The following is a 25,484-nucleotide window of genomic DNA, read 5'->3' as shown; positions in this document are numbered from 1 at the left end:
CTCCTTTACAAAAATGCTAAAGCTCCCCAAACGTGAGAAAACTAAACTCATCACCACCAATGGCAGCGACTCCTTTTACCAGACTGAGGAAACCAGCGCACTGAAGAGGCACAAGTACTTCTCAGGTAGTACTTTCAGGCATGAATCCTCATGGTTTACTTGCTGTGTCCTCTGGAGTTCCCCAAATTACGGGCCAGATGGAAAATGTGCTACCTGACAACCTGACAGCCCTTTCAGTCACCATGCAAGTGCCAAATTAGCAGAGCGCTCCACATGAGGTTTTTGATTTTGTATAAATTACCACAGTATTTCTCCCTCTCGGGCAGACTACCCATGAACCATGGCAGGTAGCTGCCTGCCCTGATGGCTGACTGACAAGAGGGTTATCAGACCAGGCAGCTGCTGATAAAGTTGCACCCACCTACCGCCTCGCACCTTTCCTGATCCCTTAGCAGTTGCAGTTTACCGGTGGTTTGATAGCGGCAGTGTGCAGGGTGGTCTCATTTCCTCTTTTTTCATACTACTTTGTCTCCCCAATAAGCAAGGAAACCTGCCAGACTGGAGCCCTGCTCCGGCCCCTTCCCGGCTGAGGGAGCCGGCCATCCCCTTCGCTCCCGCCGCCTGCGTTTTCCCTGCTCGGACAGGAAGAGCAGAACGGGTTCCCACCCTAACCTGGCCCTCCCCTCCGCCTCAGCGGCGTTTTAACAACACAAACGCAATGGGAGCAGTTTCTTGCCTTTTCCCTCGCGGAAAAGGCCTGGGAGACCGCGTTTCTTTCCCACTGAGGCGGGCTCACCGCCCCAGGCCGCCGCTCCCCCCGCGGCGCCACTCTGACAGGCCGGTGAGGCGAAGGGAGACTCCATTTCCCGGCGAGCCTCGAGAGGCCACCGGCGCGCGCGCGTCATCGCCGTCGCCGTCGTCGGGGCGGGACGGGGCGTGTGTAAGATGGCGGCGCTCGGGGCGTGGGGCTCCGCGGTGGCGCCCGCGCGGTTGTCGCGCGTGGCGCGAGCGCTGTGGGCCTGGCGCGCGCGGCGGTGTCTCGGGCAGGACGCGGGGGCCGCGGACGGTAGGTGAGAGGGGGCGCGGAGGGGATCCCCCCGCCCGGCCTTGTCTCGTAGGCTGCAAGCGCCCTGTTAGCCGCTCGCGCCCTTCGTGGTGGGCGCCTGCAGCCCCCAGGGGGGCCGCGGGGGAGGGGAGGGCAGCGCTGTGGGGCTCGGCGAGGGCGGGGGGCGGCCTGGGGGGCTGCCGCGGGGCCGTCGCGTGAGGGGAGGCGGTGGCGTGACCGTGACCGCGGCCGCCTCCTCTCCGCCCTCGTCCTCCCCCCTGCTCCGCGCAGGCGGCGGCTTCCCCACCAACCAGGTTAACAGCCTGTGAAATCCTCCTGCAGGAGGAAAAGCCGCCAAGCCTTCCTTTGCGGATGAAGCGGTTCAAAATCTGCTCTACAAAATGACGGGGCTCAACCTACAGAAGGTTTTTAGGCCCGTGAAAAAGGATCTTAAACCGCCCAAGTACAAGCTAATGACAGAAGCTCAGCTGGAAGAGGTAGGCTGCTCTGCTTCGTTTTGAAGTAAGTTTTGGTTTTAGCAGAGTCTGTGACAGTCCACGTTTCTGCTTCCTTTAATGCTGCTGCTGAAAGCATTTCGGTTTCTTTACTTTGTTTCAGGTAATTTCGTAAATTAGTGTGAGTCAGTGTTTCTTCACTTTAAATAGTTATATTTATCCAATTTTTCTCAATTTTTGCGGAATATGGAAGGGAATTGGATGCTTTTTTTCTTGAGTGACAGTTTCTCTTTATTATCCCCTTTCCTTATTCTTCCCAATTGTGTTAAATGTCTTTATCCGATATTTAAATTCTAGCCCTGGGAGTCCTTCGACTGCGTTTTTTTCCTGTTGTCTGACCGTGGTCCAGGATGACAAAGGGGCCTGACTTAAGCCAGTTCTTCTGTAACCACAATCACAGCTTCATATAAACTGTTGATTGTGGTTTATGGTTTGGGGGAAACCTACTGTGGAAAAATATGTGAAATAAACCTGGTGTTTGCAGTAGTGTATGTAGATTTTAGTTTTGAAACTTGCTCCAGCAATTTACCCGAGTTACAGTAGTGGTATATTGTTCACATGCGATTCACCTACCTGGAGATTGAATTGGTGTCTCGCTGCTTCTCAACTGCAGAAGAAAAAAAAGTTTTTTAAAATTTCTCTCTAAACGAAAATATTTGTCCCAAAATTGTATGTTAGCTTTCCAATAGGATGATTTTTTTAATTGTAAAATTAAACTACTTTTTTTTTTTTCCCCAAGGCCACAAGAAAAGCCATTGAGGAAGCTAAAGAAAAACTAATCATGCCCCCTGTTTTGAATGAACGAGAGCCAATTGATGATGTCTTAGCAGAAGACAAATTCCTTGAAGGAACTGAAAGTACAAAATATGTGTTTACAGATTTAACTTACTCAGTTCCACATCGTGTAAGTAACAATGTATTCATTTATTTTAAGAGCTTTTCATTCTTAATTTCAAAATAAGCTTTAGGTTTTAATAAAATGTAGTTAAAGCAGTTTGCAAGAAGGCTGAGGAGTTGTAAATTCAGTCTGGTACAAGGCAATACAAAGACATATATTTCTAAATGTTTGCTTCTAACTGATAAATTATATTCCAGTGCTCAAAAGCAGGCATGAGGAGGGGAAGCTGGGGGATAGTTAGTTAATTATTTTAAAAGCAGATGCTTGTGATATGCTAGGAATGCTGAGTTCTTCCATACTTCTAAAAGCTTTCTGTGGAATTAGATTACTTAATACTATGCATGGATGAAAAGATGGAGCTGCTTTGCAGTTGTAAAGATCTGGTGGAAAGCTAAGTAAATGATAAATAAATTCACAGGAAAGCTGTGAAGAAAGAGTTGTCAAATAGAATTGTGGAGTATAGGGATAAAGATTTCTTTGAATAATGAAACATCTAGATTGTCTTAAGTACCAGCAGTAAGAGGCTGGAAAAATTCTTAACCATAGTGTCCTGGTTTCAGCCGGGATGGAGTTAACTGTCTTCCTAGTAGCTGGTACAGTGCTATGTTTTGAGTTCAGTATGTGAAGAATGTTGATAACACTGATGTTTTCAGTTGTTGCTCAGTAGTGTTTAGACTATAGTCAAGGATTTTCAGCTTCTCATGCCCAGCCAGGGCACCTGACCCAAACTGGCCAACGGTGTATTCCATACCATGTGACGTCCCATCTAGTTTAGGAACTGGGAAGGGGGGGGAGGCAGTTTTTTTTTGGCCGCTCGGGGACTGGCTGGGTGTCGGTCGGCGGGTGGTGAGCAATTGCCCTGTGCATCATTTGTACATTTCAATCCTTTTATTACTACTGTTGTCATTTTATTAGTGTTATCATTATCATTATTAGTTTCTTCTTTTCTGTTCTATTAAACCGTTCTTATCTCAACCCAGGAGTTTTACTTCTTTTCCTGATTTTCTCCCCCATCCCACTGGATGGGGGGGAGGTGAGTGAGTGGCTGCGTGGTGCTTAGTTGCTGGCTGGGGTTAAACCACGACACATAGTTATGATTAAGAAGTCTCCATGGTTCAAACATGCATATAGTGATGTCCCTGTGAAATGAATTGCCAAGTTTTCCATCTATTACTCCATCTGAGAGCTCTGTCCAGGAACGTGCTATTTGTTTTTCTGCCTCAATGTATTGAAAACTTCCTCGTCCCAACAAACTTTCCTCTCTGCAGGTCTAAATCAAATATGCTTGTGAACAGATCTGAGTATATTGTTTTATTTGTTGTATTTTTTGTTTTGCACTTGCCCTTACTTGACTCTAGCACCTACCTCTGAAACAAAGTTAAAAAAATACCAGACACTTGGGTTCTTAATTTAGTATGTATTATTTAATGCGTAAAATCATGCCAGCAGCTATGCTAACTCCTTTCTCAGGGTATTATGTTACATATCTAAATATCACAGAGCTGCTGGTTTTAGTGTAGGTACATGCACGGTTATGTCATACAGTAAAATTAAGTTGCAAGGGTAGCGCTTTAGCAGACACCAAGGGAGAAGTGATTAATCTAGCACATGGAAACAATCAGTTAGAAACTGGTATTATTAATGTGAGTTTGCATATAGAAGGACTTGGCCAAATAAAAAGCTTTTTTTACAATGGTTCTGGCAACAAAGAGAGATGAGTTTGGGAGATAATGCTCTTTTTTTTTTTTTTTTTACCTTCTTTTCAGGAACGTTTCATTGTAGTTAGAGAACCAAACGGTGTTTTACGCAAAGCAACCTGGGAAGAACGAGACAGAATGATACAGATATTCTTCCCAAAAGAAGGGCGCAGAGTTATTCCCCCAGTCATATTCAAGGATGAACACCTTGTGGTAGTATCTTTCTGGTTTTGAAAACTGTTCATTTTTACTTAATGGTGCTCTGATATCAAAACTGTGCTGTTTGGACACAGTAGCTCTGAATAAGCCAGTCTGCTTGTATGTTTTAAGCTGCTTTAATTCTGTTTTGAACAATTGCTTATCATTGTAACTTTAGTTAAAATACTTGTAGTAAGTTCCAGGCTAGGGACAGGTAATCCTGGCTAGGTGTAAATACTAGAAATCCATATTTAATTGTCATGCATTGATGAAATTGTATACTTAATCTGAAAATGTGAACTGATGTTTCAGAAACAAACATCAAGAAACACTGTATTAATATCATCAAGGCAGTTACTGTACTTCTATCCATTTTGTCTTGTGATTAAGGGGATGCTCAGTGTAAGGGTTGCCCAGAACAGAAATGATGTGGCTGCTGTTTTCATTTTGGAGAGCTGGAATGGTATGATACAGACCCCGTTCCTGAATTTGACCTGTTGTTTTAGACTGTGTTTCAGCAAGACCGTCATGAAGATATCCTTAACATGTGCATTGCTCAATTTGAGCCAGATTCACCTGACTATATCAGAGTGAGTTCACTTTTCATTTTTCTCATAAAAACCCCATAGTATTAGTAAAGAACTTCAGGGTTTGTTTTGTAAACATAAGTATTATCTGAGGATCAAAGGTGTTGTTCATATCTGTTCTTTTTCTCCCCATATAGATTACCTGTTCCACTTGTGATGAGGTTTTTTCTTGCAGAAAAGTAAAACAGGATTCTGTTTAAGTAATTTTCAATAGTACAGAAAGAACTACAGATGCATAAAAAGAGTCTTTATATAGGTATTTTTGGTATCAAACCAGAATTGATAAGGCCCATAACTGGCCACAACCAGAGCTGTAATACTAAAGTCACATTAACTGCTATGTTAAGATTTGGAACGACCAGGTAGATACTGATGAAGTTGGATAACTGATGAAGTGCACCTGAGAGCACTGTACACAATATTATTTTTGACAAAGACCAGGTACAAAAAAATATACTTTTAGCTGAAACATTTAAATTTAGTAACTGTAATTATTGCTGAATATGTTAGTCTACACTTGCCTTTAAGATGTTTACTTCGCTGTAAAAATTTCTAAAATCACTGAGAATTTAATTTCTATTAGGCAATTTTTTAAATATGTTTTCTTCAAAGTAAAATTTCACCTCTTTAGCGTTTTTCTCCTTAAAGAATAGATTACAACTTGACAGCAATGAAATGAAGGTTCAGAGGTTATGTCCTTCCCCTGCCCCCCCCGCCAAATTTTCAGTACGTAGCTAGTATTTAGCTTTCTCTTAACATAAAAGATGTCTGTGCTTAAGTATTATGAACTGGGTTATCCCAGTGTTACCCTGAATTATAACATGTATAAAGCTAAAGTAGCATGGTTCAGCCTGTGGCTTACTACTGCACTTCAGGGAGGTCTGAAAATAGATTAAAAACTAAGTGAAAGGTAGAGGGGAGAAACTGTCATCAAGCTCCAGTTATGCTAATGAAACTGAAACCTTTTGTGTGTATAGGTTCATCATCGGACATATGATGACATTGAGAAACATGCCAAATATGATCTGCTCCGTTCAACAAGACACTTTGGAGGAATGGTGTGGTATCTAGTAAACAAAAAGAAAACAGATGGCTTACTAATAGATATGATCCACAGAGACTTGTAAGTGGTGTTTGTCACTTACTAATTCTGCTTATCTAAACAAAGAGAAAACAAGTACCATTGTTTGAAAATAAAAACAGTATTTCTGTAAGTTTTCATTTGCTTGGAATTTTAGGCTAGCTGTAACTTTTAGCTATACAGATGCTGAATGGAAGTACCAACTACAGTGCATGAAGTTGTAGGGTATTAAACTAGGTTTCTGCAGAAACTAGCCTTTTGTAGTTGGGTTTTTGTTTCCCATGTAATTGTCAGTACACTTCCAGTGCTGGGCAGTGCTGATCTTAAAGCCTAACAATTTCATACTACTAAGCTCAATTTTGGCTTTTAAGATTGACACACTCCGGGTTTTAGAGCAATTCCTAAATAGCTTAGGAACAGGTAGATACACTTTCATTTTAAATAGACGGATTTTTATAAGATAAGATGCTAAACTTACTCAAAACTCCCTGAAGCAAACAATATTTAATTGTTCAAAATGTCACTAGAGATAGGAGAAATTTGTAGAATTAGAACTCCAAGTTGCAGTGATGGTGGCATTCATTTCTTACTGTTGGAAGTCAGAAACTTTTAACAGGTGGTCAGATCTTACTTTTAAACCTGGGGACATGAAGAAATACAGGAAAGGTCCAGTTTTGGAATCAGATTGTTAAAGGGAAAATTCAAATATCTGGACAATTTGTATTACCATAGTTTGGAGCATCTTTATTTGCCACCTGCCCACTTTTGACTTATGTTTACATTTATGTAAAACACCTGTTCCAGTTTTAAATTCAGCTTGAGGGCTAGGTGTCACAAGATTTCTAATACTACTCCTGTAAAACATGCTAGTTACTGCAGTCAATGAAGTTTCTCTTTGGCAGAGTTGTTCCACTAAATACTTGTTACTGGGTAATTAACTGTATTTTACAGAGAGAGTTCAGCTTTATTACTGCTGAGCAGTACATCAGGCTTAAACTGCAGTATGGATAAATTTACATACCTTACCTGGTGCACCTTGGTGTTCACGTGCTTCTGATCTTCTCATGAACAGGTTGCCATTGCAATAGATGATGGGATGCCTGTTTAGCTGTATATTCTAATGACTGTATACTCAGTGAAAGCAGAAGTTTATGAAAGCCTGTGGTGTGCAAAGTATACCACAAAAGTACACTTTCTCCAAATACTCTAAGTATTAAGAGAAAGTAATTGCTGCAAATGGGCGTTTATTTGTTCAGGCTGGATGACGCTACAAGTTTAATTACACTGTATCATATGGTTCATCCTGAATGTCAATCAGCAAAAGAAGCTAAAGAAGGGAAACTTCAAGGAGTTGATCTGATCAAGGTATGCTTTTCTATTTCAAGGCTACTTAACTACAGAAGAGAGCGCTTTTAAACAGCAGAAGCCTATTTAGTAGTCTAAATTTCTCCTTACCTTAAGCAGCAGATACTTAACCAGAACTGTTGTGCATGCCAGGTTGTGGGGTTTTTTAAACTATATATAGCTGCACCAGGATTTTAGTCATAGGTGGCTGATCTACCACTGGAGTGATGAAATCTTATTATGCAACTATACTCTTAATTGTACATTAATCTCTCTCCTGCCCTGTTTGCAGGTATTTGTGAAAACTGAATCACAGAAAGAAGGTTATATACAGTTGGCCCTCCAGGCTTATGAAGAAGCAATGGCTACTTCTACAGCTTCATGAAATAAACCTTAGTTCATCCTAAGTTTTAAGTCTGTTTACAAACATTCTCTGTATAGGACTCCACAATAAATACTTCAAACAACTGACTATTCTAGAAATTTTTTTACTGAAACATGTAAGAGTCACTACAGCAGCTTGTTATTTTCAAAAGTTCTGTAAACAAGCTTATAGGAGTCATCATGACTTGTTTTGAGGTGACAGTATACCCTGAGTTTAATTTCTTTACTGTTGCATCTCAAAGCTAAAGAATTGCCCACAATTCATTTTACTTACTGAAATAAGCGTAGGGTCTGGACAGCTGTTCTGTTAGATCTTTTAGCTAAAAGTTTTGTCTAGAAGAATAACTGATTGTTAACAGACTGTGCTAAATAGCACAGTGAAAAAGTAGCCATATACCTAAGCGTATATGCTGAGAAGAATCAGGTTAAAATACTAATGCTTTGCTGCTATGCTCCTGTTTCAAATGTTTGCAATACACACTATGGAAGCTGGGTTAAGAATAGTAGAATTACTACTAAATGGAGAATGAAGGAATAGAATGTTTAAGAAGGTTTATTGAATTGCTTGATAAAACATTTTTTAGTATGTAGTAGAGCAGGCCTACATCTTGAATTTCAACATACTGGCAGCTGATTCTTTTTGTACAGTTGCTGGGTCTACCCTTCTTTCTACATGTACGTGGTCCACTTGCAGTATAAAAATCAAATTAACTTGGAGCACATAGTCCACAGAACTTCATTACTGTGTTTGGAGTAAACGATTTGGTTGTCTAAAAAGTATGTTCACTCATCTAAGATCTCTTCATCCAGATTGATATCTGTGGTATCAATATCCTCCAGATCCAAGTTATCCAAGTCATCTTCCAAATCCAGCAGCATCTAGGAAAGGAGAAGACTAGATTAAGGGGATACTGATATACTTACATGTTAGCCAGCTTGTATGATGTACGATTCTGTATGATGTATTTGCACATTCTACAAAACACCAAGCTGAGGCAGTCAGGTAGGACATAAACATTAAAATAAGCTGTAGAGAGAAGCTGCCTTCCTAGTAAGAAAGCACCTCTCAAGAGTTGCAACTTTTTACCATGATCTGACCCACTAAGTTTGGACTTCACCCTTTGTTCCTTGTAGGAACCAGTCTGTATTACTGTGTACAGCTGCTGCCTACAACAGGAAGGGATCCATAGGCTGTACTGGTCCTAAGCTGTCTGGGTCTATTAAAGTGACATTTTCCAGTAGTTTAATCACATTATTAGTTGAAGTCTTTAATGTAAAATGCATTTAGCACTTGTACTTCCCTTCATAAAAATATTTCAGTACCTTTTGATCTCTTGTTGGAAGTAGATCAGAATTCTGCAAAACTGTCTTCATCATGTCTTGTTTTGCAGATGGAACTGGTTCTTCAGCCTTCTGATGAAATAGAGATCCTTAAGTTCTTTTGAATTTAAATTCTTTCAATAAAAGCAAGTAAACGCCACCAGACCCATAAATGCCCTCTCCCACTTACTCTCTTTCAAAGTTTCCCTTAGTAATTCTTGAGACACATCTTCAGAGCCAGTAAGCATTCTGGCCCTCACTTCTCTGGAGACTACTGTTTCCACACCCAGTTTATTTAAAGCGGTTGTTGATGGAACTGATACAATGAAAACAACCTTCAGAAAGCATCAGTTACTTTCAAATACTAAAGTGCTATTAGAAGGTAAGTGATTTTCAAGGTCCTCAGCAGTAAAGAGATTAGGTTACTTGAGATTGTTACAGCAGTTTCAGCAAAGGTGGTAAATCTTAGTACTGTTGCTGGGCTCTGTGTTCCATACCCTACAATGGTTTAACACTTACGCTGCTCTCTTCACTGCTGCACAAGTTCACTATAAAGGTAATTTATCAGTTAGTACCATTACTGAAGCAATAGTCCTATTCAATTGACTCTATTTAGATTAATTATATAATTATCTCCTACAAAACTTCCCATATTCCGCCTCAGCTGGAAGACACAACTGTTGTTTAAGGACTTCTATGCAATCATTAACTGAATGCAGAGACATGCATCCAGCATTAGTGGTCTTGGTTTCAGCTTCTAATGCAAGCTAGTTCTAATTTGTTTCAGGTAACTTTTGCAATGCTATTTCTATATCTTCTTTAACAAATGTGCACACAACTTTGATTTTGCTTTAATGATACTTGCTTTGATACACAAGAAGCAAATAGTCACTAAAGCTGCTTGAAAGTAAGCTAAATCCTCTAAAATGTCAATGAAGTTCTGTAGTGCATCTCCTCCAAGGAAAAAATACAGAGACAGAAAGGAGCCTTGTGACTTTGTTTCTCCCTCAGTTTCCACTGCAGTTTTTAGAAGTTTATAGCCTGAAAGAGCTGTGCCAAGATAATCGTCTTTAAGGAACTCCCACATTCTGATTTTCATTTTCAAATGTAAAGTGTATTTGACATGAGCAAGAATTAGAAGCTGGCATCTCCTGTTTAAGCTCCGAAAAGCATTTTAAGTGTTTGTTTCAATCTGTATGCTTATACCTTAAATGTAAGTCATGTGTTTTCTGCATAATACTTGGACAACTGAGGTAGTAAAAAAAATATCAGTTTGAGTTACTTCAGATATTGATTAGAACATATTTTCAAGTAATTGAGCAGGATTCCTAGTCAGTTGGTTATGAAATAGTCTTATTCCATAACCAGGCACACTAGGAAAGAATATAAAGCATTTTTAATTGCTCTAATATGCACAAGTTTCCAGTTTCCGACTCCAGCTTTTAGAAGACTAGCAGCAGTTAAGGCAGTGTTTGTATGTGCAATTGAAATATTTTTTCTGCAGGATGAATTCAATGGTAAGACTCTACAATTACACTAACTAAAGAAGATCCAAGATAAGTAACCACACAAAAGAAATAATTTTACAGTCAAAAAGTCATTTGTAGTTACAGAAGTAGATTAAGAAGAGTCTGAGGCAAAAGAACATGGAACTCAACTGCAGGGCTTACACTCAAGCCAGTAAGAGCAATAATTTGTCCGTTATTGGTGAAATATTCTCCAGGGTAGATGTTACCGTACAATAGCAAAGTTGCCTCTTTCTTAGAATTCATCATTTAGTAGTAACACTGACCTGAGATGCCATTACTCCAGAAGGCTCAAATCCTTTTGCTTCTTCAAGTAAGTTTCTTTCTTCATTTGGCTAAAAGAAAAAAAACCCCAAAACATGTTCATAGAATGTTTAAGTTGCACTGACTTGCTTAAAGGTGATTTTACACAGCGCCAAATGTTTTTCTTCTAGGGACAATAAGAATGCCCACTTCATACTTACAGTGACAAGGGGGTATTCCCTGGCTGGCCGCAAGTCAGGAAGACTCTGTTTAACATACTCTTCAGCAACAAAAGCTTCCTTTAAGCCAGGAAAAAGATTTTCATATTCTGTAGGATCAGCAAGGGACTCAGCAGCTTTTTGATTGACTTTAGAGAGATTCTCCCGCCACAGTTTAACAACCCTGGAGATGCAAACCATATTTGTTATATACAGCTAATTTTGACAACACTATGCATGCTTTGCGTATGCTTTGAAATTACCTTGAAACTTGGCTTGGCAAATATGTCCGTGCAAGAAAAGCAGCTTCTGGGAGACGCCCAGTTTTAATCAGGAGTTCCAAACATGAATCAAGCCTAAAACATTTCAAAATGTGATTTTAACCAGTAAATTGATCAAGACAAATTTTTAGATTAGATGGGCTGTTTATTCTATTACATTTACTTAAAGTCCTTTCATTTCAGATTTTAAAAGTAGCAGCCATCGTAAAACAGAATCAGCTTTTCTGAAGAGGTACCTGCCAGAATCTTTCTCCATTAAGTTTTACATTAGCTGTAGTTAACCATTTGAAGAACCTGAAGTTCTTTGCACTTGGGAAAGCAAGAACATACCAATCTGAATCTCTTGCTTGCTACTTACTTTCCCTGCAAGAAGTAGCTCATAAATGCAACATTGTTCTTGCCATCTTTTTCTGCTCCTTCCGCTAACTTATTCACCATGTTAGCATTTCCTGAAGCTGTAGCCAGGAGCAGTAGTCCGCCGTAGTCTTGTGCATGGTGGAGACACTCCTGGGCTAAGCCAAACTGGCATTTACTAATGGCAAGCTCAGCAAGTTGCTTCCATTTCTGTTCTGACTAATCACAGAAGGGGAGAGATAAGGAAAGAAAAAAAAACAACAAAAAATAACCCTCTCATTTCTAAACAGCATTTAAAGATTTTCATAGCATTGAATATGAAAATGTAAGTTACTTGTGAAGGTACTGTATCGCATCATTACACTTGTCTTCTCTTTGAGATAGTATGATTACTGCAGCTTCACAGCATCCCACAGTGAGTGTTAAATGCAGATCATTACACAGCTATACCATTACATAAAATAAACAGTTTGTCATTAAACATGGAGGGAGGAGGTAGAAATAACTTTGGAAATTTAAACAGTAACAATCTCTTAAAGCTCCCAAGTTAACCTTCAGGATGTAACAAAGGCATTTGTGTCTAACATTCCTTATCACTAACTTGATTATTTTACAACAGGAACTGTGAGATCAATTATCTGAATAATAGATGTGGGACAATCACTGCCTGTGATCAATCTGTGTTTGCCAAGGCTGGAACAAAGGCTTCAGCCCTGTCATTCCTCCTCTCACTGTTAAATATTGGAGACTAAGGCTTGCTTTTTGGTTCAAGTTTTGTATCCTCCAGGAGTTCCTGCAGCTTTCTGATCAGACAAAATTCTTCTGTCCTCATCCCACAGCTGAGATTCCTTTGAATTACAGGCAGAAGAGCTTCACTGAGGAAGTCTGAGGCATTTATATAGTGTTCAGGGAGCTGTACTGCATCCTCACATACCATTGTCTTTTCTTACAGGGACTCTTAGATTCATGCTAATACTCAGAATTAGTATGAATCACCAAAATTTGTATGTTTACCTCTGCTTCCACTGCAAGCTGATAAGCTATTTTTAATTCTCCAAGTTGAAGAGCAAGTTCAAAACGATGCTCCGGATCTGTAGATACTGCAAGAGCTTGTTGTTTGAAGCCCTAAAATAAAAGTCTGAAAGTAAAGCTGTGATCTGTCAGGTCAAACAGCATCCTAGATGCTCTAACAACCCCCCTCTAAACAGAAGGTCACAGTATTCTCAGATAACATGACTGGGTTTTGCTTAGCAAACTCAATTAGAAATGTGAATAAACAGATTTATTTAAGTTTTTGATAACTAAGAAATAGTTTTCTTGCCTGTTTTTCAAGAAAATGTGCAACTCTGGTTCTTTGTTCCTTTGGAATTGTGGGAAGAACTTTGTCAGCCATACTGAAATCTCTTCTCATCACAGCAGTTTGATATTCAAGCACTGAGACCAGCAAAGAGTAGCTAACAATGTTTAGCTCTTTATCACCCAAATAAAGTCGGTTGTCCTTAGGGATATAACCCAGAAGATACATTGTTCTGAAACAAACCAAATAATATTAATCTTAAATAGATCCACTACCAAATAGTCTACAAAAAAAAATTCAATAGTTCTTACGGTAGCAAGAATACTCACATGAAAAATTCTACTTTTACTCTATATACACTTTCACATAACTTCCAAGATTACATTACTGCCTCAGAACATACGTTAGCATGCTATGTAAAAGTAGTAATGCACAGCAAGCAGGTGGGAAGCTTCGCCTTGTCCTAACTTCATTGAAAGAACCTTTAACACTTATAACCAGATGCAGCAACTTACCTGTCTAAATGGGCAATAGTGACAATTTCTCCTCCAACATAGTAGTTGAGTCTGTTCACAGAACTGGTGTAAATAAAGCAGTCGCCTACCCACAAGCCTGTTTTCACAATCTCCTGAATCTCACCAAGAACCTGCAAATTAAGTTTGATTTAATTAGATATATAAAAAGGTAGTTTTAGATAGCAGTAAAACTATTGCATTTTCAAATTAAATTTAATATTCTATACTTAAGTAAATAGTTGGGCAAGTTGCAAAAATAAGTTTAGATAGAGACTGGAAGTACATAAATAATGCTTTTAATTTTACATAAACACTGTAATATATGAAATGTCTACCTTCATTCTTAACTAAACCATTTATAAATCTAGGAAACAAGTGCCAAACCAAGCGTTAAGCAAGACAATCAAGAGACAACTTGTCTTCTGAAATTTTTGTTTCTGACACTTCACAGCATGAGGTTTTTTCACTTCTCAAACTTCAGTAACATTTCAAAACTTGAAAATTGCAGAAGTTTAAGCTATGGAAACATACTACCCAAAAACATGTTTTAAAAATAACCTCTATGACTGTAAGAATATTTTAAACAGATGTCTCAAGAGAAACACAGGCATCAAGGTCTGTCATGCTGGGATTCAAACAAGGATACTTTCCCCAGGGAACCCAAATAAAATGATTAACAGCGTTCCTCAAGCAGATGTATACTGTGTGGTACTCGATGTTCTGGAAACTAAAATTTAATAGGACTATGTTAAGGACTAAATTTGCTATACTCTGGGGAGACTTGCTTCCATGATCTCTAATCCTATTGCTTTTTTTTTAAATAGAAGGTACCTCAAAAGCATCTTCAATTCCATCTTCAGTGACACCTTCATGTGTTTCTTGGGCTGCTGCAACTTTTTCTGATAGGTATTTCAAAATGAAGAATGACTCTTCTGTAGCAATGCAGACAAGCTCACCCGAGTCAGACCAGAAAATCTGTATCATCAGAATCAATAACAGCACTGTTTTAGAGACACCAGGTTAAGAAAGGAGATGGTATAAATTAAGGTTAAACATACTAACTCTAACAGAAGCTTCAGGACCCAAGAAGCCAACACACACAGGGATTCTTTTTTTCCCCCCTTCTGCTACATGACTGAGAGAAACTTAGGAAGTTACTATTTTATGGTTGACAGCTTGGCTTCATTCAAGAAAATCAGCAGTCTAGTAAAAAATAAATAAATTAGTAAACACAGACAGGTGAGTATCTTAGTCCCATCCAGAAACTTACATGTTTGGGCTGAATTTCAATTCTGCGAATCAATTCTGTGTTCTCCCAGTCATAGAATGCCAAACCATTAACGGATCTGACCCCCAACAGGAAGCCACCATAGATGCCTGCAAGAAAATAAAGGTGGAAGAAATCCACATTGTGCAAAAAATGCCCCAACATATCTATTTTAAAAGTAAATACTTACCTTCTGCTCCAAAATCAGGTTTGAATGACTTCTTCTCTTTGAAATTTTTAAATATCTTTACAAGGCTGTTGCTCTCCCTGATTGCATACCTAGAGATTGCATTGTAAAAAAAACAACACCAAAACAAAACCCACAACTTACTCAGCTTCCGAAGTAGCAAATTACCAAAATGGTAAGCTGCTACAAAACAACTGCATTTGATTTATCTTAAAAAATTAGCGGAGTGCTACAAATTGAAAATTTTAAAGCAGGACAGTTAATGAAAATTCATTACCCACACATGTCTTCAGGCCATTTTACCGTTTGTACCGCCTGAAAACTAGCAGCAGCAAATTTAAGTTAATACAAAAGAAAAAAAGCCTGCAACACTTACTCTGAAGAATCATGTGCCCATACGAACTCCTGTGCAGAACCAAAGCTCTTGTTTCTCAAAGCCATAGCTGTGTAGATGATGTATTCACCATCACCACACACTACTACAAACCTAGAGCATGAGAAAGATGCATTTGTCAGATACCTGTGTTCAGTTCAATAGGCATGATCAAGTAGAGAAATTATCTGAAAAGTTAAAGGCCTCTAGCCCAATATAATCACTGTGAATGCAGACAGAATAAAAGAGCTTCGTATATTCCAAAAATGTCACAGAACTGGATTTTTCTCTGCATCGTGTTGCTAGCTACTTGCTATTCCCTCTTCCTTCTGGTCTCCTCTGAGCAGCTCTTGTACCTTGTATCCCTTTCCCTTTTCTTTTAATTTAGCTTATCTGTTAACAAAAAACAATTCAAAAGAAGTGATAAAAGAATGTGGCTTGCTGCTATTACATTATACATTTTGTTTGCATACTTCTTCCCCTACCTACAGTGTCCAAATTCTCTGTTTAAGCTGTGTGTTCTTACACAGGAAGCTCATCCATTACTCTGATTTTTACAGTGCCTGGCTCTGATACACCTGTTCTCCACCAGCCACCAGCACACATGCAACTATTTTTTTTCCATTCAAAAGGTTTTCCAATATAAAAGAAAAAAAAAAAGGAGAAATCAGAAATGTTCAAGTATTTTGTTCTAAAACTCTATTACCGTCCATTAGGGTTGTGCTGAATTGTCTGAGGATAGATTTCACAGCTTCCCATGTCCTTTACAGCCAGTGGCAATCTTTCTCCATCTTTGATTTCAGCATCTCCCATAGCTTTCAAGTTAGCCTGTTGGACTTCTGAATGTTTAGCCCAAATAATTTTTCCATTTGCATCCATGGACATGGCAGGTTCTTCACGACCAAGCTAGGAAGTGTAGCATAAGAATTTAGCAGATGGAGAAAATACATTCTTGATTTTCTTTTCAGTTGAACATATCTAGTGAAATACCCTGTCTCTGTCTAAAAATGCCAATTAAAATGCCAAATTTTCAGTATTTTACATACTATCACAGAATCAGAAATCAGCTGCTCTGTACAGAGGACAGTGATGAATCACCATTTCTCATTTCAAATCATTAACTGTACCTTAACAATAATGCTGCCTTCATCATATCCCAAAGCCACATTATTGGATCCTCTTAAACTGGCCACACACCACACTCTCTCCATGCCATAGTTGAGGGTACTTTCCAAGCGGTAAGTGCTTGAATGCCAAATGCGCACAGTTCCTAAAGGAAAAAGAAAGACATACATGGCTTTTATCTCTTCTCTCAATGCAAGGGCAGAAGGTGTGTAGCCACACCACAAGAAGAGTTCTGCCATAAGTTCTTCCCCTGTCCTTTGTATATCAGAAAATACAAAATTACCATCTTCTGAGCCTGTGATAATGATAGGCAATTCAGGATGGAAGCTGACACACGACACATTTTGAGCATGTCCTTCCAATGTTTGTACACAGGTTTTATTCTGGGGGGGGGGAAAAAAAAAAAATCGGAAGTACAGGTACAGATAATAAACACATTGCTACATTTATACCTTTATCTCTTAAAAAAAAATAAATCTCCCAAATCCAAAATTTATCTGAAAACATATTTCTTTTCTTCCAGCAACATTTCCAAGATGCTCAAACAGCATTAGACATATTAAATCTAAGACTGTATTGAGCTAATCTCTCCTCCCCAGAAGTATTTATTTCTCTTGACAAAGTTGTTTTCCCTCTACTTTCAGATGAGTTTCTGCCTAGAAGATATGCTTTCTCAGAGCTACATAGCACAACACATTGAAGCGAGATAGAAAGCTGAGTTCTCTGAAAAAAAATCACAAAACATCTATCTGAATCTAATTACAGATGAAGACAGATCTAATATTGTCTTTGTTAAGAATGTTCATTCACACAGTTGTGAAAGAAAAGCCTACTCTGCTTGAGACTAAGATTAGACTACGTAAGTGACATATACAACTGTGCATGGTGGCAAAGTTTCAAGCACTGTTATGTAACAGTCATTACCGCAGTGCATGCTTAAATTAACAAAGCTAGCTTTAACTTCTGAGCTTGGATTTACTCTAGAGCAATGTGCTTTATAAACCAGAAAGTACTATCTAAGAAATTTTGTCTTGCCCTTCTGGCCATCCACACACTTGTACACAGGAAGATCTTATGAGCTCTATGTTCCAGCAACAGAACTGAATCCCTGGATTCAACCTCTCTTTCCTTTAGAGTATTCAAACAAGTCACCTCATGACCCCTGCAAACTGTCAAGTAGAAAAGCACATGCATGCATGTGCATGCAGACATATGCCTGTGTAAATGTGCCTAGGATGAAAAAGGAGAGAGGGAACAAAGAAAAAATGAAAAAAATTAATGAGAAATGAAAGGATGGAAAGAGTTGATACACGAACAATATTTACATTTGAACATAGAAAAGGAGCACCTTATACCACAAAAAAAGGTGTTCAAAAGGGCAGGGATTACTACATTACAAGAAAAAACCCTAATGCTAGTAACAGAGACTTTGTCAAATTTAATTCTACAAATTAACTTTGATATAATTTAAATTCACAGCAGGTTTTCTCAAGTGTTAAGAAAGTTTTGGTTTTTTTTTTAAATGAAAAATGTGGCATGAAATATTTCCCCCCACAATTCCTTTTTCCAAGGAAAAATGAGGAAAATCTGTTGGTGTACTTAAGTCCTTTCCTTCTTTTTCTATTACTTCAATAATGTTTTTGCTATGGCAGTCTGCACAAAAGTTTATGACAAATTGAACACATACCTGGTAGTCCCAGATCTTAACCAACCGGTCATCTGCACCTGAAATGAGATATGGCTTGTCTCCTCCACTGTAATAGTCAATGCAGTTTACTCCTTTCTCATGGCCTTCCAAAGTAAAGTTGGGTGAAGAGGAGCCAAGCTGCCACACCTTCCCAGGGAAAACAAAAACAAAAACAAAACAAAACAGCAAAACCCCCAACCTATGTAGTTATCGATCTTTTGCATCCAGGTCAGAGTAGGTATTCAGATGTACTTTACAATTCCAAAGACACAGTTGTTTTCTTAGGTGAAGAACCTACACAACTGTTTATCAAACTACCAATCCTCAAATAAACAGAAGTAACATGCTGAGTTGCACACCCTGTGCTCACACCTCAAAAAAATGGAATTGGTTTCTTTCAACTTCTTTTTTTTTTTTTTTTAAGGACATAAAACAATATATGACACTATTTGTAAGAAGTAGTTCTGTTTATGAAATTAACTAAGACCTAGAAAAAGCAATCAACTATTTGTACATACATGGGTTGCCCTCAACTGTGTCCTGAATTTTATTTTTCCAGATACTTTAAATGAATGACAAATCTCATGCTAAATGAGGACTCAAGACGAATGAAGTCAAGTTGTAGATATACTGCTACTTTCCCATGATTATCACATCAAATCAACATTTATATGCACCTAATCTCAACATCTGAGGACGTATGAAATCAAAACTGGCTTTTTACAACCAATATACTGATAATTTATAGGGAATGTGAGGAAGTCTCACTGCTCAGATGGCTGTAAATCTATTGTCCCAGATATCCAGTAATAGTTTCACAGCAAGTGAGACTCATCTGAGTCTACCACAAGAAGGTTGAAGACACCTCTGGAAACAATCCAATAGACAGACAGCCAAGGACACAAAAATAATGGGAGAAACACCTTTACTATTTTATTTTTTAAGTGTACACAGCTAAAGGCTTTACCCATTATATATATAGTTTAAGTTCTCCCAAGCTACTCATTGACAGTATAACCATTGCTCCCCAATATTTCTGTGCAATCCAAATGGAAATGCAGCACAAAGTTTAGAGAACCACATTTCAATGATTCGAGGTGGCGGGTAATCTTGTAAATTTACTGAATTACTTAGTAGGTACATAGTAACTTGACCAACATTCAGGTCTTTGTTTAATAAAAATTCAGTTATTGCACCTGCTTTTAAGAATTCTGACCCATTGTCCATACAATATTATTATGTATTCTGCCTGATAATTACTTAAGGACTAAAAAAACCCCCAAAACACAGTTTCTCTACCTTGATTGTCCTATCCAAAGAGGCACTGGCAAACTGATTATTGTCTTTTGGGTTTATGACAATCTGCATGACATAATGGGTGTGTCCTTCAAACACCTGAGAACAAGACCATTTTTTATCCCAGTCCCAGAGTTTAATGAGCATGTCATCTGAAAAAAAAACCAAAAAATACCAAAACCAAGCTTCAGTTAGTTTAATATATTCTGATACATACCTTCTTAAACTTCATAATCTTTAATCACTTTAAGTTAAAGGCTCACTCATCCCTTCCCCCTTAAAAGGGGGCACTGCTAATACTCAATATATTTTTCATCTGTAAGATTACCAGTTCTTCCTTGCAGGACCACAGGGACTATGAATTTCTCAAAAAGATTGTCCAGTAAAATGGTGATAAAACTAAGAAATACATTTGTCTTAAAAAGGGATATTAAGAATTGATATTAAGGTATTGAATTACTAATCTTAAAATGCTGGGCAGATATTAAGGAATTGGACCCATGCTTTCTTCTGCAGCACCTACTCTGATGAGCACTAAGGAAGCTGAGACAACCAAGCTGACTTCCTAGTACCTTTATTTCAAGTGTAAGTGTATTAGCTTCAACAGCAAAACACAGAAATATATGGGGCTTCTCACTCACAAGGCTCTCTGCATTCTTGCAGAGCTCTGACTGCATTAGTAAGGTTTCCAGGAGTGAAAAGGACTGAGTAGCATGATGTAGATGTTCCTGGGCAAGGTCTGTTGGGATGCTGTGATCTTCCATCCCTAAGTAACATAGATCACCTCAAATAACAGAGAACTCGGTAGTATTTTGGGAAAAAAGATCAAAGTTATCTGTTGCTTCAAGTCAGATTGCCAGCTGAAAACACACTCCAAACTATTACCTAATTTTTAAAAAACAGACTTCAGTGTGGCAAACTCTCAAATAACAGCTAGTTACCACATATATGAACCTTTCTTCTGGCAGATATTAAACAACAAGGTTCTTCGGTCTTCTCTGACAAGAACATAAGCTATTATATTTTAAATTGTAAGTAGAGTTGATATTCCACTAAAAAACCCCACAAATGCATCTGGCAAAGAAGTAACATGAAATGGCAACTGTTATGTTGGTTACCTGCTCAAGGATTCCTGTTTCAGCAGAAAAAGGAAAAAAACATGCAATCCCTCACTAGACAGAAAACATAAGCCTAAAACCAGCTGGTTATATGTAAAAATATACCAAAGAACTCTTACCGCTGCTTGTCAGTATGAAAGGCTGTGTGGGATGCACAGCAATACAACGGATGTAATCTGAATGTGCTTCAAACATGTGAACTCTTTCCAAGGTGTTATAATTAAAAACTCTAATTTGCATGTCATCCTATGAAAGGGAAGACAAGCCACCGTTAAAATAGGACTCCCTGTATAATACACCTTATATTCAATGCAGGGTAGCTAGAAAAAAAAACATTCCACCACTGAAGAGCCTCTAACAACGAAATGTTTAAGAAAATGTATTTTCTGTACATGACTAATGATACAAATTATACTTTGATTCAGAAGTCTATAAATTACCCAATCCTATTCCAAGGAATTTATGAAATGGAAAAAACTTCAACTAAAATGTCATTTTTAAAAGACGTATTTAAAATAGTCTTTTGATTAAAATCAAGGAAAGTGCAAAAATACTTTTAAAATTATTAATGCTTTATATGAAAAGCAAGGTTCTCCAACATAAAATTTACAATGGTGTTAATGCAGTAAATGAAAGTTAGTAATAAACTCTACACTACTTGTTTTATCCAAAGCATTTACTTTTCTACTGTCTTTTCCTCTTTGACACACACGCCTGTTTAAGCAGCAACACCTATAGAAAACACTTTTCAGAATGGCACAAAAGCACAAGTATGTTCTTTTGAGACCAGCCTGTCAGCATAGTGAACATAGAACACACAGAATAAGCAATGACTAATGTCACATCTTCATAGTCACTAAGACTTGGCCCTGTTGCTGAAAGCAGCTGTCTTGCCCTTTCCTTACCATTTGTTGCTACTGCATTGCAGCCTCCCTTGGGAAAGCTAGAACAAATACAGCTCCACACTGAATCAGATCAAGAAACTGATCCAGGTGAAATTAAGTTGATAAAAATAGAGACTAACTTTCATCAGTTACTAATCTAGTTCCCATGCAGCTGTTTGAACTTTTGTGCTGCCAAAGAGGCAGTGTCGTACTTCTTGGGAAACAGTGCTAACTTATGCATACTAGAAGTAAGTGGGTCATGGCAATGTAAGACAATAAAATGACAAGAAATTTTTTACTCTGTGTATAGGGCAGAAGACTAGAAAAAAAATTGAGACAAAAAATTTTAGACATTACCTCAATTTAGACAAAACACATTCACTCCATCGAGAAAAATGTGTTACCAAGATTAGAATAAAACTTTTCCTCTCAAAGCAGACTCACTGAATAAAAGCAAGAGTATTTTTCTAGATGTGAGTAAAACTCTAGAAAATTTATTTTTAATATAACCAAGATCAACAGTAGAAAGTAACTTCTAAGTCATCTTACCTAGAACAGTCAATAATTTCAACTTAGTTAAAGTAGCACTACTAATATTTAGTCAAAATTGGGTGCTGCGTGTGTTGCAGTTGACAGCAGATGTTGAATCTAGATCTACCTTGCACTACATGCAAAATTAACCACCATATTAAGTTGCTCTCCTTTGAAGTGAAAATTTTAATTTTCTAAGCTTACTTAAAGGAGAAATTATCTGGGAAACTGTACTGAAGTATTCCTTTCTCTTCTACAAATTCATATCAAGTCATATTATTGTAAAATGTACAAAGGAATGGCATGAAAATAAATTAGAGAAAGTACTACTGCATATTGAAATCACAAGATGACAATAGCTTACAGCTCCTGTAACAACCCAGTTCTTTCTTGCCACAAATTTGGCAGCTCTCACTGGCAAGTCACACACTTCAAAAGTCTTCACCAGAGTCTAAAAATAAAAATAATAAGTTTATAGCACTGGAGAAAACATCAGTTTTAAAATCAGCTCTTTATCTTAACAGTGTCCAGTATGTGGCCTTTGGCAACTCTCCAAGAATCCTACATTATATGCACACTTTTTTTAAAAAGAACATACCTGTCCAAGAAAGGAGATACTTGCCTGTTCTGTTCTTTTAACATCACCTTTATGTTTCCCCTTCATGCTTAACCAAACCCCACTTCCAAGTATTTTTGGAGCTCCTGCCCAATTTCAACTATACTTGATAGACAGGTAGAGGTCTAACAGTTCGTACAACCTTCACAAATGCAGATGGCAGGTACAAGACAGAGGCACCTAATCTTTCAGAAGGAGAGGTCTTAGTTTGCAAGGAATTCACAAAGGAGATAATTCTTGAAAAATAAATTTATAGGAAATGAAATATCATTAAAGTCACAGGTAAAGATACTCCTTGTCTATTATTATAGTGACTTTTGTAATAAGACAGGGGAGGGTACAGTCAATTACTTGCACTTATTTAAGATTCTTCTTCTATATCTAATATTGAAAAATAGAATTTATATATCTGTCAGTTATGAAGATTTCATAATAAAGGAAAACCAAAATCACCACCTGTGTTTCATGGTTCCAAACACAGACACTGCCATTGTAAAGGCTAGCCAACATCCATGGTTCCGTGGGATGCAAGTCTACACTCTTCACCCGGTCAGACCGAGCTGTTAGTTTCCGTTTTATATCAAGTCGGAGAGGCTAGAGAGGAAAAGAATTGAGAATACCAAGTTATTCAACATAAAACTGGCACAGAAATATGATGGAAGAAGGAAAGCTGAAGTTAAACCTTAAAATAAAAGGAGTCAATCCTGCTTCTCAGGCAGACAGAAGACTACTACTCTTTTCTGTCCATCTGCTTATTTATTTTTGTAGGGGTTTCTGGAAACATCACATCCCCACCAACGGCAGTGGGTCCACGTAATTTACTTTTGTGACATTCAGAATTTTTTCATATTGTAAAAAGTATCTCCAGCAGAGTCAAAAAAAAGATGCTCTGCACATCTTCCTCGTGTCCCTGAACTACTGAAGCAAAGCAAAGAGAATTTGCTTCTAATACAAATGATAGAAAATGAATCTTCCTACTACTTCACCAGAAAAAACAGGTGGAAAAGCCAGTTATCACAACGGAACACAAAATCATTTGCCCATTATAAACTTATTTCCATTCACAATTCCAACATTAAGTTTTAGTATGGAACACTATGTTGTAAAAACTGGGGGGAGGGAAATGTTTAAGTCTTTCCCTTACAGAGAGCTTTGACCTTCCACTTTCATCATTGGCAATGTAAAGCCACAGTACTTAAAAGCCATGAAGTATAGCAAAGGGACTTTTTAAAATATTTGAGGCCTTGTAGATTCGTTTAGGCACTCAAAGACTGTTGGGCTCACTTAACGCTGCTGACATTTTATCTCAGATAACTTAATGGGTAATATCTGATCAAAGAATGCTGCACGTGTTTAGTAGCAGAATAAAATTAACAAAACCTGCAGCTACATATGTCAGACACTGCAAGGAGAAAAAGATACCTAGCTACCATATAGTACCCATAACTCACAGACATGCCATCTGACAGTAGAGAATGAATTTGTGGTTTATTTCTCCTACCACAAATACTAGAAAAGTAGGCAAGATAACTGCACGTGATTCTGTGCTTATCCTTGGAACTGCTCTTACCTGCTGCTACTAAGGGCCTGACTATAGCTGATCTAAGAGGTTAACTGCAAAACGTACTCAAAACACTTTGACAGCTGCTAAGTCTGTCTGATGAATACCACGCTGGTAACACAGCCCAAGGGATCTGCTCTGTGACTTGAAGCAGAACGGTGCTAGGGGACTTTCAAGTGCTTTCTTCTTAAGTTATTTAACTTCAATTGCAGAACACCACTACGACTTCCTTGGGAAGCCCGGGTCAAACAGAGCAAGAAGACCCTGCACGGACATCCCTGGCTTGCCCTGCACAGAGCCAAACCCAGCTCCCTTAGGCAGGGCCAGCGGTGCTCGGGAAGGCCCCGCCACGTCCCGGCCTGGCTCCCGGCCCCTGCGAGGCCTCTGGCTCTTCGCTTCACGCCCAGCCGCCCTGTTTTTCTGGGGGCGCGGGGGGAGCCGGCCGGCGCAGCAAGCTGCGCGGTGCAAGGCTGGGCTACCTCACTGGGGACCGATAATTTCAAGCCTCCTGCACCGGGGGCCTGCGCGCGGTGCGCTCGGCCAGCCCCGCTGCAGCCGGTCACCCACCGGGGCAGCTCCCCCACCCTCCCCGCGCGGATCCGCCGCCCTCTCCGCTCCGCGCCGGGCCGGGCCCCCGGGGCCGGACCCCCGACCCGCCGCGCTGCCCGGGCAGGCGGGTCTCGCTCGCGCAGCGGCCCCCGGACTCACCATGGTTCCGCGTCACCCCGAGGCACCGCCGACGGCTGAGGTATCCCTGCGCCCCGGCCAGGCTCCGGCCCGACCCTCCGACGTGGAGCTTCCGGGCCCGCCGCTCTCGCGAGAGCGGCGCCGGGAGCTCCCGGGCCTCGCGAGAGCGAGACGCCGCTGTAGGATGCCGGGATATGTAGTCGACGGGGCCGCGGCTGCGCCTCGTGGGGCAGGCTGGGAGTTGTAGTTGCCCTGCGGGGCAGCGCGCGGCCCGTCCCCTCCGGGCGGTGGCCAGGGCCCTCCCGCTGCGCGTGGCGGCAGCTGAGGCGAGGCTGTCAGTGTTCCCAGCCACAGCCCTTCGTGCCGCCTCGGACCTGCCGATTAGAGAGTGGCGGTGGAGAGCTACTGGGCTCTGCCCGGTTGCGAGTGGCCTAGAGAAGCGTCCTCTGATCCCCTGTGCCTGCTCAGCGTGGTCTCTCGGCCTGCGTAATGGCGACGTTGGTCAGGGGCCAGGCCCTCGGTGGTGAGCGTGGCAGGGCCCTGAAGCAAGCCCCTGGAAGGACCCCGGCTTGCTTCTCTCACTCAGTAAGAAAGACGAGAGCCCGGTCAGTCCTGCAGAGCTTGTAGGCGTGAAAGGCTGTGTGGCACA

The 25,484-nt window shown here is 39.7% G+C and overlaps 2 protein-coding genes across 3 annotated transcripts; one reads left to right on the top strand and one right to left on the bottom strand.

Annotated features, from left to right (window-relative positions):
- The first annotated feature begins 920 nt into the window (after positions 1–920).
- MRPS22 (mitochondrial ribosomal protein S22) lies at positions 921–7,836 on the top strand. The gene is made up of 8 exons (XM_075031910.1): positions 921–1,066; positions 1,388–1,542; positions 2,300–2,464; positions 4,225–4,368; positions 4,860–4,943; positions 5,918–6,063; positions 7,278–7,386; positions 7,658–7,836. The coding sequence occupies exons 1-8, from the start codon at positions 946–948 to the stop codon at positions 7,748–7,750; spliced, it is 1,017 nt and encodes a 338-aa protein (XP_074888011.1). The 5' UTR covers positions 921–945; the 3' UTR covers positions 7,751–7,836.
- A 448-nt stretch (positions 7,837–8,284) lies between these two features.
- COPB2 (COPI coat complex subunit beta 2) lies at positions 8,285–24,981 on the bottom strand. 2 transcript variants are annotated; one of them, XM_075031907.1, is made up of 22 exons: positions 24,857–24,981; positions 23,044–23,181; positions 22,336–22,422; positions 20,676–20,802; positions 19,442–19,590; positions 18,143–18,289; positions 16,739–16,838; positions 16,458–16,600; positions 16,037–16,236; positions 15,334–15,444; positions 14,961–15,049; positions 14,774–14,880; positions 14,335–14,478; positions 13,504–13,634; positions 13,013–13,220; positions 12,706–12,816; positions 11,696–11,910; positions 11,320–11,412; positions 11,060–11,240; positions 10,862–10,930; positions 9,073–9,162; positions 8,285–8,628 (listed from the first exon to the last, which is right to left on the bottom strand). In XM_075031907.1, exons 1-22 carry the CDS (start codon positions 24,857–24,859, stop codon positions 8,533–8,535), a joined length of 2,739 nt encoding a protein of 912 aa, XP_074888008.1. In that variant the 5' UTR covers positions 24,860–24,981; the 3' UTR covers positions 8,285–8,532. The 2 variants fall into 2 exon arrangements, with proteins under 2 accessions (XP_074888008.1, XP_074888010.1); XM_075031909.1 differs by having other exon boundaries at positions 9,073–9,159.
- Between the last annotated feature and the right edge of the window lie 503 nt (positions 24,982–25,484).

Source organism: Buteo buteo, chromosome 7 (genome assembly GCF_964188355.1).
Source record: "Buteo buteo chromosome 7, bButBut1.hap1.1, whole genome shotgun sequence".
NCBI classification, from domain to species: Eukaryota; Metazoa; Chordata; class Aves; order Accipitriformes; family Accipitridae; genus Buteo; species Buteo buteo.
The sequence above is the reverse complement of the archived record's forward strand: the minus strand, read 5'-3'. Positions and strand labels throughout refer to the sequence as shown.

What these genes read in the sequence shown, in the direction of transcription:
- MRPS22 (XM_075031910.1), top strand. Translation starts at nt 946, where the DNA reads ATGGCGGCGCTCGGGGCGTGGGGCTCCGCGGTGGCGCCCGCGCGGTTG. An exon ending in GGACGCGGGGGCCGCGGACG is followed by an intron (nt 1,067 to 1,387) that starts GTAGGTGAGAGG and finishes ATCCTCCTGCAG; the next exon opens with GAGGAAAAGCCGCCAAGCCT. An exon ending in CAGAAGCTCAGCTGGAAGAG is followed by an intron (nt 1,543 to 2,299) that starts GTAGGCTGCTCT and finishes TTTTTCCCCAAG; the next exon opens with GCCACAAGAAAAGCCATTGA.
- COPB2 (XM_075031907.1), bottom strand. An exon ending in CAGCACAACCCTAATGGACG is followed by an intron (nt 15,445 to 16,036) that starts GTAATAGAGTTT and finishes CTCATGCTCTAG; the next exon opens with GTTTGTAGTAGTGTGTGGTG. An exon ending in TGGGCACATGATTCTTCAGA is followed by an intron (nt 15,050 to 15,333) that starts GTAAGTGTTGCA and finishes TGCAATCTCTAG; the next exon opens with GTATGCAATCAGGGAGAGCA.